This window comes from Triticum aestivum, chromosome 2B (assembly GCF_018294505.1).
Source record: "Triticum aestivum cultivar Chinese Spring chromosome 2B, IWGSC CS RefSeq v2.1, whole genome shotgun sequence".
NCBI lineage: Eukaryota > Viridiplantae > Streptophyta > Magnoliopsida > Poales > Poaceae > Triticum > Triticum aestivum.
The window spans coordinates 165,357,398-165,374,139 of NC_057798.1; the positions used below are offsets into that span (position 1 = coordinate 165,357,398).

The 16,742-nt window shown below is 52.7% G+C and overlaps 1 protein-coding gene across 1 annotated transcript; it reads left to right on the forward strand.

Annotated features, from left to right (window-relative positions):
* Positions 1–14,615: 14,615 nt before the first annotated feature.
* LOC123040936 (cytochrome P450 CYP73A100) lies at positions 14,616–16,526 on the forward strand. The gene has a single exon (XM_044463653.1). The coding sequence runs from the start codon at positions 14,690–14,692 to the stop codon at positions 16,286–16,288; it is 1,599 nt and encodes a 532-aa protein (XP_044319588.1). The 5' UTR covers positions 14,616–14,689; the 3' UTR covers positions 16,289–16,526.
* Positions 16,527–16,742: the final 216 nt, after the last annotated feature.

Consider the following 16,742-nt stretch of genomic DNA (forward strand, 5'->3'; position numbering starts at 1 on the left):
ACAAGACCATAAGCAGGGGCCGGCTGCTCAAAAGCAAGAAATCAGGGGAACAGAGCTTACCGTCGACCTAGTCCTCAATGCTGCCGAAGCAGGCCGTCACCTGGGCCTCCCTGTCGGCCCAGGTAGGGCGTTCGAGCTTGAACTCGGCAAGGAGGCTGGTCTCCGCCGTCTCCGCCTTCTGCTGGGCCGCCTTGAGGGCTTCCGCCTGTTCGGCAAGTTGGGCGACCAGGCGATCCCGCTCCCCCGCCAGCTTGCCACACTTCGCCTCCTTGCCATGAAGGGTGGTCTGGGCCTCGCCCAGCTGCTGCTGTAAGGCGGCATTAGCCTCTGAAGAAAGAAAGAAGAGAAAAAGACATCAGTCAAGCATAAAAGACGAAGGAAAGAAACGATCAAGGAGATTCGGCCCGACTGCTCAGCAGTCGGCCCGAACCTCAGGGACTACAGCCCGCGGGCGTGCCAGCGCGCCCCGCAGAAAGGAAATAGCCGACAAGGGAAAAAGAGCAACTGAGGAGATTTGGCCCGACTGCTCAGCAGTCGGCCCGAACCTCGGGGACTACAGCCCGCGGGTGCGCCAGCGCGCCCCCGCGAAGAAAGAAGAAAGAGACTCACGCTGGCTTTCGGCGAGATGGACCGTCTGCGCCTCCATCTCCCGAACCTTGGAGTTATAGGCGGTCGCACAAAGGTTGTGGTAGTCTTGCAGAATAAACATCGAAATAAAGTCAGCAATCGACAATCACAAGTTGAAGTTCCGACTCGCCTGCTCAGCAGCCGGCCCGGAACTTGGGGACTACACCCAGTGGGTGCGCTTGCGCGCCCCCACGAGAGAAGCAAAGAAGAGCACTCGGAGAAGAAACTAAAGGACGGCTTACCCGGATGGCGGTGCGCGACTCTAAGTAGGCCTCGTTGCAGCGCTTGAGTGCCACTGCCTCCTCCCAGAGCTTGGCCTGGACGTCAAGTGACGCCTCATTCAGGGCGCCAGTTCCGCCTCTGTGTACCCAGCCCACGGGCGCGGAACTGGTCGCCTCGGTGTCAAGGGCGGACGAGCTCGAGGCGTCGATCTCCTGCAGCCGCGGTGACGAGGTCGCCTTCTCCAGGTAGCGGCGCGTGGGAATGCGGACCACAGGATCCAGGACCGTCGCCACCGGAGTCTCGACCGGTGGCACCGGCGGCGCCATCGGCTGTTCGTCCCGCGGCGCACTGGCTGGCGGGGGCGGCGGAAGCGGCGGCGGGGGCGGCGGCACAAAGACGTCTGGCATGGCCACGTCACCGCCCCCTGCTCTCGGATCAGGTAGTCGCCGCCGGCTCCCCGGGCCGTTGCCTCGAAGTTAGGCGGAGGCGGCGCAGTATCCAGAGGGGTCACAAGTATAGGCTCTTGGTGGCGGCGGCCTCCGCAAGCCGTTCCTTCTCCGCGGCCAGGGCCTCCGCCTGCGCCAGCGCCCTCTCAGCAGACGCAGCAGACAAGTCTGCCTGCTTCTTGGCCAGGTGGTCGGCCTCTGCCTCCTCACGCGCCTCCCGCGCGTTCCGCTCTATCGCCTCCCGGAGGTCGGCGGCCGGGTCGATGCGCCGGCTGGTCGAAGAGGTCGCTTCCAACCTGAGGACCGAGCCGGCGCCCGACTTCTCAAGGGTCAGCGGGGCCGTGAAATAAGAAGACAAGTCAGAGTATTTTGACGACAGATTGATGAAGAACAAGGAGCAAGGAGATGATGCTTATGCCGACACCATGACAGGCACTTTTGGCTGCCTCTGGTACTGGGCCGCCTTGGCCGCGGTCTCTCTCTGCCTGGTCGCCGCGGCCGGATTCTTGGGCTTCTTGGGAGCGCTGCCGAACAGGGTCGAGCCCTGTTTCCGTTTGCGCTTGCCGCCTGGGGCGGGCAACCCAGAAGAAGGGCCGGTGACGGTGGTGGCAGAGCTCTGGGCGGGGCGCAGTTCGTCGTCCTCCTCGTCGTCGTCAGGCCAAGCCTCCACGCCGCTGCCTCCCTCGGAGCCGCCTGCTCTGCTACCGCCGTCCGCTCTGCCTCCCCCGCCTGTCGCGTCGTCAACCAGGGCGGCCGCCCCCAAGTCGGGGTCGTCCACATCACTCTCCGCCCTGTCCGCCTGGAGGTTGTCACCCGGCCCCAGGAGGACGGCCGTTACCTCGGACATATAAATCTGCAACCAAGAAGTAATCAAATCTTGAAAGGCGTCGCCATAAAGAGAGACGAAGCAGAAGAAAGTGGCTCAAAAGACAAGGACAAGAAACTTACCGCAGGGGGCGGGTTGTGGCGAGAGTACGGCCGCTTCCCGTACCGCCACTCTTTCTCCGACATCTTGAGGTCAGAGATCTCGTTCACCATCTGCGAGACTTCGGCAGGCGGCATTCCTTCATGCACAGCCGGCACGAATCGTGATGTCCGCCCATCCGAAAGATCGGATGAGGGCGGCTCTAGAGCGGGAGGACCCGGCGCTCCACGAAGGCGACGAGGAGGTCGAAGGCCACGAGGCCCTCCGATTCCTGCAGCTCCCGGAGTCGACCAATGGCGGCCGCCGCGTTCGCCGACACTGGTTTCGGCTTGTACCCCCAGGTGGGCCGAGCCCCGGTGGGGGGCCGGCCTCGTAGGCTGACAGGTTGAGGAAGTCGGCAGCCGGGTCCACGTTCTCGACATAGAAGTAGGACTGCTGCCACATCTTTACCGACTGCGCCAACTTGATGATGGGGAAGGCGTTCCGCTTCGTCGGTCGGTGCACGGCGACGTAGCCCCCGCACTCGGCCGCCGTCTCCCTGGCGGAGGTGCCGAGCTTCCCATAAAAAAAACGCTCCCCACAACTCGATGGTGGGGAGGATGCCGAGGTAGCCCTCGCACGCCGTGACAAAGGCAGAGAGCAGGGTCACGGCATTGGGCGTGAGATGGTGGGGTTGAAGGTTGTAGAAGTCGAGGAAGGCGCGGAAGAAGTTGCTCGCCGGGAGGCCGAAGCTCCGCAGGAAATGCGAGCGGAAGACGACCCGCTCGCCTTCCTGCGGCGCTGGCCTGATCTCCGTCTCCGGCGGTACCCGCGCCTTGACGAAGGCCGCGCTGGGCATCCGGCGCGTGTCGCGGAGGAAGGTGATGTGGTCCTCGATCACCGTCGACCCATCCCAGTCGCCCATGGCCTCGGCTGGCGGCACGAAGGGGAGAAACGCGTCGGCGACGAGCAACGATGAGCAGCTATGGCAGCACTACGGCAGCAGCGGCGGAAGCTGAGAGAGAAGAAGAGGAGTGGGAGGGGGCGCAGGAACTTTGCCGCACCTCCCTCCCCTCCCTACTTATAGCGTTGGGGCTATGAAACCGAGGGGGCGGGACGTGGGGTCGTGGGATTTACTGCGCCCACGTCCCCACGATCCCCCGTCTCCCGCGCGCATTTACCCCGTCGTTAACCATCGTGGGGATGGCAACCGCCCCCTCTAGCACAGTAAATCCGCCCGGTTGCCGAGGCGTGGTAGTGGCGGGCCCAGCCCGGTGTCACGTCCCATCCAGAGCGTGGGATGGCAGGCTTACTAGGCTGGCGCGCGCCGCGTGGCGCATCCATGGCGGGCGGCAGCCTGGGAAGCTTAACACGCACGCCACCTGTTTCCCGCCTGGAAGTTCAAAATCAACCGTACAGCTCCGCCTGGTGGAGGCCGGCTGGAAGGTCGGCTGGCCACCAAGCGGACCGACATTTTTTCCAAAGCTCAGGGAGGGGAGAAGCCGCTGAGACCTCGCGGCCCCTCGACCACGACGCATCACCGGCTTCGGGGACTACTGTCGGAGTAATGGGCCACGGGTAGGCTCACCCGAGTCCCAAGATTTACCAAGACTTTGGGCCAGCTCCGCCTAGCTGGGCCCCAAGCCGAAGCTCCGCCCTCTGGGGCCGGCTGGCTCAGTGGCCAGCTGCCAGAGGGCGGATGACCCCAGACTACGGCGCTCCGGGCGGCCGGTTCCTGGCAGCCGCCCTCCAGAGAGGGCGGCAACGGGCTGGCCGCCGTCCTACCACTGCAGCATGGCCGAGCCCCCCTTCGAGAGTACAAGACGGAGCATGGCTACAGTAAGGCGCGTCGCCTCCGATGCTCAGGACGAGCATGGCTACAGTGCTCCGTACAGACGGAGATCTCCACACGGAGGGGCACTGTGCCATGTCTCCTCTGACGTCGCTCCGGGAAGGCGGAGTCCTGTTCCCCACGACGGCCTGTCGGTACGGCCTGTCAGAGGCGGGCCCTACCAGGCAGTGACTTCAAGGAAAGCGGCAGAAGCTCGACCAAGCGGGTTCAAGAGGAGCCGGCCTCTAGCAGGCGGCCGTCCCTTATCCCGAGGCATGCATGCCATTAAGCTGATGAGACCAGGTGTGGCTACAGTAGCCCCCCGCCAGGCGGCGGGACTGTAGCCACGCAAAGGTGACCAAGCCCTCGTCACCAACGACATGGCTACAGTGAGCGGCCACTAACCAGTCGGCGGGGCCCCACCAGGCGGCGGGCCCCAGCGGTTTGCGGAGAAGCCGGAGGCTGGAGACACTGACAGCCGGGCCCAGCAGCCGGCTAGATTACCATTGTACCCATGGGGGGTAGGCCTATATAAACCCCCCAAGTCACCCATGCAAAGGGTTCGACCCCATTAGCGCTACCCACCCCTTAGAGTAGGAGAGAGCTGAGCCTTGCCTCCTCCTGCCTCTAACACACGGCTCGAGGAGCACCATTGTATCACTTGTGCCTTAGTGATCATGCGGAGACCCTGCAGAGCAGGACTAGGGGTGTTATCTCGCAGGAGAGCCCTGAACCTAGGTAAAGTCCGCCGACGTTCATGTCTACGCCTTATCCCGCTTCCAGGCACCGACGACGTTCTACTCGCTCCCACCATGATAAGCCATTCATTGGCATATGTCGCACCCAACCCCCGACAACCTAGAACTCATCTGTATGAGATATAGTCTGGTCTCGTTCATCTTGCATCAGCTTTTTCTTTTAGAATTATCTTTTTTTTTTTAGAATCTCACAAAGCTTTATTACTGAATCATAATGTTCATAGGTACAAAAAGAAGATCGCCGGGTTGTCCTAGCCAAGTGTGTCGGCCAAACCCTAAAGATAACGCATGCTTTGCGAGATTATGGGCCTCCGTATTGGAGGTCCTATACTCATGAGTAAACGAACATGAAATAAAGGTAGTTGCTCTAGTCTTGATTTCCTCGACAATGGCTCCAAATTCTGCTGAGCTTCCCTGTCTGATTGCATCTACCACCACCTTGCAATCGGAGGCAACAAGTAAATGGTTGATATAGAGATCTTCTGAAAGTGCTAATGCCTCCCGAACAGCTAGTGCTTCTAGCACTTGGGGGTTGTGCAGTCCTCTGAAAACGAGAGCTGACGCTCCCATGAACAAACCTCTCTCATCCCTGCAAACCACACCAACTGCGCCAAACGTACCTGGGCGTGACACGGCCGCGTCCACATTGAGTTTGTAGTAATCTGTTGGTGGTGGAATCCACGTACGGGGTCGTGGTACTGCTATCCCATGTGCTTCCTCCTTCTTCTTCTTCAAAAACTCTATGTCTGATAAGTAAGCTTTGATGAAGTTGTCAGTGGCAAACGGAGTCTGGTATATATCCTCATGTATAGCTTTCCGTCTTGCACTCCAAATCGCCCATAAAGTAACAATCATCAACTGAAATTGCTCCGGTGGAAGAGAGTCATTCATGGCAAAGAGCCACAGCCGTGCGTCGGGTTCTGAGGTTGCCCACATGTGCTCGACCATCTCGGCTTCTGAAAGTGCCCACACACACCTAGACACATCACACTCCAGCAAAGAATGCCGCCAGCTATCCTGCCCTGCGCATAGGGAGCAAGCACTCGTAGTGGCCATATGACGATGGTTTAGGACATCTCCCGTAGGGAGTGAGTGTTGCGCCAATCGCCAAGTGAAAAAGCGCAGTTTCGGTGGCACTGACATGTTCCATAGCGAGTTCCACCCCCTCATCTCATGTTCAGAGTTGGAAGGATCCTCCCTTTCCTCCAGCCATGCCTCGCGCCCAATCTTGATCTTGACATTCATCTTATAAGCTGACCGTACAAAAAAACGCCCCCTTGGATCATCATTCCATGCCCAGAAATCGTCCACACGCCGTGTACAGAGCGGTATTTGCAAGATCGCCTCCACATCAATGGGTATGAACACCTGTCTAAGCAAGTCCTCTCGCCACGCAGCTCTAGTGTGGTCGATCAGATCAGAAACCAGTTGCGGTGGGTCAGCAACTAAGGAGGCCACCGGCTTCATCATTCCGTCCCTTGGGATCCAACTATGTTGCCATATGTTCGTGGTAGTTCCATCACCAATACGCCGGATAGCTCCTTGGGTGATAATATCTCTCCCATCAAGTATAGATCGCCACACCTGAGAAGGATGTGGACCTAGTTGAGCTTCAAGGACTGTACATTGTGGAAAATATGATGCTTTAAGGATTTGTGCACTAAGAGAGGAGGGATCATTCAATAATCTCCAAATTTGCCGAGACAAAAGTGCCAAGTTGAAGATTTCTATATCCCGAAAGCCAAGTCCTCCCAAACTTTTCGGTCGGGTCATCAAATCCCAAGCTACCCAACATGGTTTCCTCTTGCCTCTCTTGCTCCCCCACCAAAATTGACGAATGAGTGACGTAATGCTTCCACAAAGGCCTCGAGGTAATCCGAAGCAAGACATCGAAAAAACTGGTAAAGCTTGAGCCACAGATTTTATGAGAACCTCCTTTCCTGCCACTGATAAAAGTTTCTCCATCCATCCCTTTATCGTTTCCCAAACTCTGTCTCGTAAATATTTGAAGGTGCCATTTTTGGACTGTCCAACATCGGTCGGCAGACCCAAATACTTTTCACTCAAAGACTCATTCTGCACATTAAGTATATTCTTTATCTCCACCCTAAGGGTCTCCGGGCATCCCTTACTGAAAAATATGGACGATTTATCATAGTTTACCCTTTGGCCCGAAGCCAAGCAATATGCATCAAGTAGGTTTGAAACCTCATTTGCCCCCTGGACACTAGACTTGAAAAGCAGCAGGCTGTCATCTGCAAACAAAAGGTGGTTCACTACCGGAGCCGTGGGCGCCACCTTTATGCCACCGAGCACTAATGACTGAGAACTGTGTTTTAAAAGGCACGAAAGGCCCTCCGCTGCAATCAAGAATAAGTAAGGGGAAATAGGATCTCCCTGCCTGATACCCCTGGAAGGTGAGAAGCTCTCTAATCTTTCTCCATTAAACAAGACCGAGAATGAAACAGAAGTGATCATGCTCATAACTGTATGGATCCAATCTGGTGTAAAGCCAAGCTTAACCATAATTGCCTTTAGATAAGGCCACTCTAGTCTGTCATATGCCTTCATCATATCAAGCTTAAGTGCACAAAAGCTGTTTGTCTTGGATCTGTTTCTCTTCATGAAGTGCAAACATTCATACGCACAAATAATATTATCCGTGATCAACCTCCCGGGAACAAAGGCTGATTGCTCCTTTGAGATAATATCTGGCAATATCAACTTCAATCTATTCGACACCACTTTAGAAGCTATTTTATAAATCACATTGCAAAGGCTGATAGGCCTAAACTGGGTAAGTAGAGTGGGATTTTGTACCTTGGGTATCAACACGAGTACCGTATCATTAATGCTTGCAGCAGTCTCCTCTCCACGGACGATCTGAAGCACCACTTTAGTTACTTCATCCCCACAAATGTCCCAGTGGCACTGATAGAAGTGTGCAGGAAAACCATCTGGCCCCGGTGCCTTCGTAGGAAACATCTGAAACAGGGCCTGCTTTACTTCCTCATTTGTGTAAGGAGCGCAAAGCGAAGCATTCATCTCTGGTGTCACTTTCCGAGGCACATGTTGTAATACATCATCTACCCCCTGTACACCTTCCGTCGTGTACAAGGTTTTATAGAAATCTGTCACAAGTTGTTTCATCTCAGCCTTGTCCTCTACTCTTATACTCAGCGCATTGTGTAGAGCTCGAATCATATTCTTCCTACGCCGCATATTTGCTCTCATGTGAAAAAATTTTGTGTTGCGATCACCCGCAGTCAGCCACTGTATGCGCGATCTTTGTCTCCACATTAACTCCTCCCTATGATAGAGCTCAACCAGTCGTTCATTCAACTTTTGCTCAAAGTGATTTGGAGCAGTCCTAGACGGAACACTCCGAAGCCTCTCTAGCTCCGCTTTTGCCTTCTTGATCTCCTTCCTAACACTTCCAAAAGTTGCATCCTCCCATGCCAAGAGGTTCTTTGACAGAAGCTCCAATTTTCTGCGAATCCCCTCAACTCCTTGATCTGCTTGCAGTTCGCTCCATCCTGAGCTGATAGTGTCACGCCATGATTCATGTGACTCCCACATCACTTCGTACCGGAAGCTCGGTTTAGGGCGTGGTAAAACCTCTTCAAACTGTACGAGTATTGGTCCATGATCTGAGGACGCCGAAGTTAAGTTTGTAACCTTGGCCATAGGGAAAAGCGCCGCCCAATCAGCTGTGGCCATCGCTATGTCAAGCCTCACGCGGGTGTAGGATCCCCCGGTCACTTTTTTCTCAAAGGTCCAAAATCTGCCATGATAGCCCAAGTCCATCAACATGAAAACGTCAACCGCATCCCGGAAACCTTGTATTTGTGCATTACTCTGATTAGCAGCTCCCTCATGTTCATCCGGACGTAAAACTTCATTAAAATCTCCCAAACACAGCCAAGGGAGGTTGCTAAAAGACGCCAACCCCTTTAGGAGATCCCATGTTTGGTGTCTCAGTTGTGTCTGGGCCTCGCCATACACGCATGTCAACCTCCATGGGTCTTTCCCTTCCTCTACCACCTTTGCATCAATATGATAAACAGAATCACCCAAGATCTCAACATTTATTGTATTATTCCAAAAAATCCCTATTCCTCCACTTCTTCCTTGACTATCTATCGCATAGGCATTATCATAGCCCAAAGTGTTAGCTAAAGCTTCTACACGTGCACCCTTTACTTGAGTTTCAACAATACACAACACGGTAGGGGTAAATTTCTTCGCAAAGTCGCGAAGCTCACGAACTGTCGCGGCTTTACCCGCGCCGCGACAGTTCCAACAAAATGAACTCATTGCGTCCGGCGGCACTCCTCGGAGGAGCCCGCCGATCCATCATACTGGTCCTTGCCACGTTCCACTCCATCTGTCACCATACTCGGTGTCCCTGCATCAGACAGCTCCTTAAACAGGGCTCCTTTATTGCCAACATCTTTCTTCTGTCGCTTCACCTCTTTCCTTGGAGACACATATACAGGCGGCATCGGTGGAACCCCGTCCGGCTTTCCAGAGATTACAAGAGCTGTAGAGCTCACTGGGACCACGTCCCCTTCTCCATCATCGCTTGACTGAACTGTCTCTGGATGGTTCTTGTCCGAAGATTGCCTCTTGTTACTTGCCACCACTACCCCCAGCGTTGCAGCAGTCGGTTCCTCGATCATACCCTTGGGCTCGCTTGGCCCCGATACTTCTGTGGTCATTGCATTGTCCTCTCCTTCATCCTGCCTCCCCGCCTCCCTGTGAGGTTCATTCTGATATGCATTGAAGTGCCAACTTTGATTGGGGTTATACTGCTCTCGCCCCCTACCTCTTCCTCCTGCATTCCTTGGGCCGCCTCGTCCCCTCTGGTTACCAAAACCACCTCTGCCAGGTTGCCTGAAGCGAATATTGTCAGCCAGAACAAATTCACCCCACTCAAACTTTGTCTCATCATGAACACCATCACCACACTCCTCGTGCCAATGCCCGCATTCACCACAGTTAAAGCAAAAGACAGGTAATTTCTCGTATTTTACTTGATATCTAACTCGTTCATCCCCCTTCTTTCCAGTGACAAACCTCTTAATTTTTGCGTTGATATCGATTTTCACCCTCACCCGGACAAATTCACCAAAGAAACCTGCCGGTAGCTTGAGCTGCACTTCTTCCACCTCGCCAATTCGCGATGCCATCCCCCTGACTGCAGGCTCGATCAAAAAGTTGTCAGGTAAACGATGGATTTGCGCCCAAACTGCCAACTTATCCAACTTGATGCTATCAGGGTTTTTGAACCCATCATACTCCACCAAAATCACTGCTTGGTCTCTGAAAAGCCATGGCCCCTCTAGCATGGCCTTATTCCAATCCCCTAGACAACCAAACTGCGCTGTGAACAAGTTGTCCTTCACCTTCCTCTAGACCACCATTTTCGCTGGATTCCAGGCTGCACGCATGTCCCCATAAAGAGCATTAGGGCTGAAAGTCCTTGTAGTGTGTACCCTGGCTATGGCTAGCCACTTCGCCGGCGCCCCCAGATCCGGCAACTCCTCCTCCCACACGAAATCATCATCTTCCTCCTCCTGCAAATTCAACCTGGCTAGCAGCTCCTCCGTCGTCTCCTTGCCATGCCGCCCCTTCGAGCTTGATCCCGACGCCATGAACCGAGCAGTCTAGTCGCCGCCAACGAAAACCCTAGATCGATCTGCCGGAGAAACCACTATAACCAAGGCCGGGTAAGGTCACGAGGGGCCTCTCTTGACCAGCCCGAGTCCAGGGGATCACCAGCAGGTTCGATCGGGGAAAAGAAGGTAAGATCCGGCCGCGGCGCCGGAGTATGTCGAAACCCTAGGCTATCGCCGTCGGGGAGAGAAAACTCGCCGAGAGAAAACGACTCACGGACTCGCCCCTATTATCTGGATGGATGGATGGATAATCTGGACTGGTGAAGGCGAGGGGAACCTCACGCATCGACTCGCGGGATCCATCCAGGAACGCACGCATGCATCGCCATCATGTACGCAGCAGCCGCCGCCTTTGTCTCAGTCTCGACCCCTCTTTTAGAATTATCTGACATCACGTATTGTTATTCTAGCCCATTTTTGTTCACAGGCCGCAATGACAACTATTCTTTTACCCACGGGCCATCCATATCACTTGTAATTGGGCAGGCCCAACATATCATCAAAGGCAAATCCTAGTTGGCGCTTATGCGCCGGCTCGCCAACGGGCGCCTGCAGGCGGATCTAATTGGGCTAGGCCCATCTTGCCATTTCTTCTTCTTTCTGTACAAAGAAAAAAAGCAACACGTCAGGCGCAAGTCGAATCTAGGATCTCCCCGTTGTTCGCAACCTGCGCTAGCCACCCCACCTGCCTCACCTTTTCCGCTCTTCTACACATTTTAACTTCTTATGTCTTTTTTTCGTTTTTCTTTTTTATTTAGAATGGTTTTGCTTGGTTTTTTATTTCCTTTTCTTTTTCTGATTTGAATGAACTTTTTTTGAATCGATGAACTTTTTTCAATACTGACGAACTTTTTTCGAATTCAATGAACTTTTTTCGAATTTGATGATTTTCTTTGAATTCAACAAACCTTTTTCAAATTCGACGAACTTTTTTTTCGAATTCGATTTTTTTTCAAGTTCGATGAAATTTTTCCAAAATTGATGATTTTTTTTCAAATTGGATGAACTATTTTTCAAAATCGATGAACTTTTTTCAAATTCATGAACACTCTTCAATTTCGTGTTTTTCTGAAATTCATACACTGTTTTGAATTTTCTATTTTCTCAAAATACATTGAACTTTTTATAATAAAAAATTCAACTTCTTTGAATTTGTGAACTTTTTCCAGTTGGTGAACTTTTTTGTGGATACATGAACCATTTTTGCATGTTCGTGATCTTCATTTGAAATATGTGAACATGTTTTTAAATATTCTAAAAATCTAAACGGTACTGTTAATGCACAATAAAACCGCGTCTGCTATTTTTGTTCTTAAGACATACCGCCCTGTACACAGTCATGAACTGTTGGTTGGTTGGTTAGACAACCTGTACATAAGCGTGACAGCGTGTGTTCGATTGCAGTCGACAGCCATTTTTTGCAGGTATTTTCTTGCGCTGCTCTTATTTTTGGGCTGGCCCACCCAGACGCGGTTGTGAGCGCCGGTTGCGTTCCCCAGCGCCTTCAGCGTCTAATAGGACCTCCGATCGGCAAGAGCTGAGGAAAAAAAATCTAAATCGCAAGCCGCATAATAACGAGAATAGCCATCGAAATGCATGGCCATTGCTCCCAACCAAAGCATTCTTCGAAAAAGACAAGAAACACTACGGTCTTGTACTAGTGTGTGGTAAAAGTGTCAAAAAAAATTAGTGTATGATAAAACAAGTTCATAATTTCCAAATGAAATGTTCAAATTGTGCTCTTTTTTATCATAATGTTTAGAAATGCTCATGAATTTATTCGTAAAGAAATAGTCATTTATTTTAAAATATTTTGGAGTTATTTAAAAGGAAAATTTAAAAAATGTTCATGAGATTATAAATGTTGACGGATTGGACTTTTTTTTGGAAGTTTGAACAAATATTCATGAATTTTAAAAAAATATTCATCACAATCGCAGTCGGCTGAAAAAGAACTTACAGTTGTGACCTCATTCCCTTGAAACATACAGTTGCGACCTCCTTAGAAATACATGTAGTCGCGATCCCGTTTAAATTTGTTCAAAAGGAAACAACCCCATTTAAAAAATCGCAGTTACGCCCTCTTGAAAGCATGGAGTTGCGACCCCCCTAGAAAAACATGCAGTCGCGACCCTCCCTTGAAAGCATGCAGTTGCGATCACATTTCAAAACTTACAGTTGCAACCCCTCTTGAAAAACATGCAGTTGCAATCCCCCTAGAAAAACATGCAGCCGCGACCCTCCCTTGAAAGCATGTACTTGTGACCCCCTTGAAACACATGAAGTTAAACATTTGAAAACTTACAGTTTGCAGCCACTCTTGAAAAATATGCCATCGTGACCCCTTGCTTGAGAGCATGCAGTTGCGACCCCCTTGAAACACATATAGTTGCGACCCATTTGAAACTTACAATTGCAACCCTTCTTAGAAGACATGCAGTTGCGACCCGCATTGAAAACATGCAGTTGTGACCTCACCTCAAAAACATGCATTTGCGACCCATTTTAAAAACATGCAGTTACAACCCTGTCTTATAGACATAGTTGCGACCCGCCTTAAAGACATGCAGTTGTGACCCCATTAAAAAAATTACAGTCAAAATTTAGAATTATGATGTGTAGTTGCGGGGTTTTCCATTAATAGTTTGTGTTCGAGCGGTGAAGAAACACAAAAAGGAATCTCGCCGGCACAACAACGCCATGTAGCACGGTTGAAGGCCCAGCGTCTCATTACTTGGCTACGGGAACACTTAGTTGTGATAATCCTGTAAGAGCATCTTTAGCCAATCCTCTAAAAATAGAGATGTAAACTGCTGAGTAAAGTTAGGGGAGTAAAGTTTTACTCCTTTGTTGGTGGCCCGACTAGCCGATCCCCTAAACTTAGTGGACTATTTTTTTTACATAAGTTTCTTTATCCTAGCCACATGAATTTCAAACACTTACACAATATATCATCAAACATTCAAATTGTTGAAAATAAACATGCATGACATATTAACCGTTCACAAGCTTATAGTTTCACGGACCAAAATATTCAAATTAAAACATGCATAGTTCATTCAAAAGGCATCACTTCATTGATCAAGTTTGATCCAAACTCACCACAATATAGCATGTTTTATGTTGTAGATCGAGGCCAACCAATGACATGCATGAGCACGAAACTCAAACACCGTCCTCGCCGAAGAAATCACCACCACCATCCTCTCGGCTCACTTCACCACCACCACCACCGTTCCGAAGAGAGACATCCGTTTGGTCAAATCCTCCCACGAGTGAGCTCTTTCTAGGACTTGGCGGTCGCGGCTCTTTTTGCCAGCTGCGACGGCCGGGCGCGCCGGAGCAATGGTCGTAGGGTGATCGGAGACACTGCACGAGGCGCAGGACTTGGATGAAGGCCAGTTCCAGCCTCCTCGGCCGAGGAGTAAAAAGTTTTCTCCCTTATAGAATTTAGGAGTTCGGTTAGGTGTGGTGTAGAGAAATACACTCGAAATTTTACTCCACTATAGCTTTTCAGGGGATCGACCAGAGATACTCTAAATCCTCAAAAAAAAGTTAAAAATAGAGATGCTCTAATCTACTCCCTCCGTCCCAAAATTCTTGTCTTAGATTTGTCTAGATACGGATGTATCTAAACATGGATATCCGTATCTAGACAAATCTAAGACAAGAATTTTGAAACTGAGGGAATATAATGTACTCCCTGGCTCTCTGACAAGCATTTTTGAATAAAGAGCAACAGGGTGAAGAGCTTAAAAGAAGAAAAAAAATCTTTCTGGTCGAGCAGGGTTGATGAAAAACAGTTTCGGCACGGTTGAAGGCCGAGCGTGACCAGGTCCGTCGGAGCGGTCAAATTTTGTTTTGCCCACCAACCAGCGCAGTCTCAATTCTGACCACGCAGGCGTGGCGAGAGGGTGCATCTCATGGCAAGCCCACGTCGCCGGCTCCCGCTCCCGCCTACCCTGTTTCCCAGGCCGGCACACGGGTTCCGCCCAAAACCATCAACTTTTGCCGCATCCCCTCGTGCCTTGGCCTTCCCCGCTCACACATACGACGACCCACCTACCATTGTCAAACCGATACCCATGGCCGGCGCTATATAAGCACACCACGGAACATGGCACGTCCACAGCAACCAACCAACAACATAGCATCAGCACCAGCTCAAACACACATACTAGTACATAGCACGCCAAGCTAGCACTCGCGCAGAGCACAGCATGGCTGCCTCCGCGCCGAGGGTGGCCTTCGCGACGGCGGCCTCTTTGGCCGTGTACTGGCTCCTCAAGTCGTTCCTCCACACACCTCACCCCGCTCTGCTGCCGGCGGCGGCCGCCCTCGTCGCCGTCGCCATCGCCGTAGGAGCGGGAGGTAAACTTGGCGGCGGCGGCGCTCCTCCCGGGCCCGCGGCCGTGCCGGTGTTCGGCAACTGGCTGCAGGTGGGCAACGACCTCAACCACCGCTTCCTGGCGCGGTTGTCCGCGCGGTACGGCCCCGTGTTCCGGCTGCGGCTGGGCGTGCGCAACCTGGTGGTGGTGTCGGACCCGCGGCTGGCCACGGAGGTGCTCCACACGCAGGGCGTGGAGTTCGGCTCCCGCCCGCGGAACGTCGTCTTCGACATCTTCACGGCCAACGGCGCCGACATGGTCTTCACCGAGTACGGCGACCACTGGCGCCGCATGCGCCGCGTCATGACGCTGCCCTTCTTCACGGCCCGCGTCGTGCAGCAGTACCGCTCCATGTGGGAGGCCGAGATGGACGACGTGGTGTCCGACCTGCGCGGCGATTCCGCGGCCCGCGGCGCCGGCGTCGTGGTGCGCCGCAGGCTGCAGCTCATGCTCTACAACATCATGTACCGCATGATGTTCGACGCCCGCTTCGACTCCGTCCACGACCCCATGTTCGTGGAGGCCACCAAGTTCAACTCCGAGCGCAGCCGCCTCGCGCAGAGCTTCGACTACAACTACGGCGACTTCATCCCCATCCTCAGGCCCTTCCTGCGTGGCTACCTCAACAAGTGCAGGGACCTGCAGACCAGGAGGCTTGCCTTCTTCAACAGCAACTACGTCGAGAAGAGAAGGAAGGTGATGGACACGCCAGGAGACAAAGACAAGCTGCGATGCGCGATCGACCACATCCTCGCAGCAGAGAAGAGCGGCGAGATCACGCCGGAGAACGTCATGTACATCGTCGAGAACATCAACGTCGCGGCCATCGAGACGACGCTATGGTCCATCGAGTGGGCGCTCGCCGAGGTGGTGAACCACCCGGACGTGCAGCGCAAGGTCCGCGGCGAGATCAGGGACGTGCTCGGCGACGACGAGCCCATCACTGAGTCCAGCATCAGCAAGCTGGCGTACCTGCAGGCCGTCATCAAGGAGACGCTGCGGCTGCACTCCCCCATCCCGCTCCTCGTCCCCCACATGAACCTCGAGGAGGCCAGCCTCGGCGGCTACACCATTCCCAAGGGCTCCAAGGTCGTCGTCAACGCCTGGTGGTTGGCCAACAACCCGGAGCTATGGGAGAAGCCGGAGGAGTTCAGGCCGGAGAGGTTCTTGGGCGAGGAGAGCAACGTGGACGCCACGGTCGGCGGCAAGGTGGACTTCCGGTTCCTCCCGTTTGGCGTGGGCCGGCGCAGCTGCCCCGGCATCATCCTCGCGCTGCCCATCCTGGCGCTCATCGTCGGGAAGCTCGTGAGGAGCTTCGAGATGGTGCCCCCGCCAGGCGTGGACAAGCTCGACGTGAGCGAGAAAGGCGGGCAGTTCAGCCTGCACATTGCCAACCATTCCCTCGTCGCCTTCCACCCCATCTCACCATGACCAATTACTTCAACCCAAAAGCCTGCTCTACATGCACAATTACCCTTTTCGGATTACAAATATATTACAGGAAATAATGTCAGTTGATTTATAAGGGGTTTACAATTTATTTATTTTTTTAAAAGGAGGATCACCCCTGGCATGTGCATAAGTGGTTTACATACGAAATGAGTTTACATAATGCTTTTCAGCTTTAAGAAATGTATGTATTTTGCAAATCGAAATATTATTGTCATTCATTAGCCCCTCTAAAGTTTGAGGCAAATGAACACATTTTTGTTCGTCGTTTCCGGGCTATATATCCTCGCTGAACTCTGGTCATTGGATCAAATTAACCTTAGTGGGTAACTAATGATTTTTCTTCTTTTAGCCACCCTTTTTCTCATTAACAAAAGTGGCATATGGTGCTCTGCCCGGTTCGTTGTTAGCGTCCTTCTGAAAGTAGAAACAGGGG

Excerpts from the sequence above, each read along its gene's own strand:
- LOC123040936 (XM_044463653.1), top strand. The coding sequence starts at position 14,690 with ATGGCTGCCTCCGCGCCGAGGGTGGCCTTCGCGACGGCGGCCTCTTTG.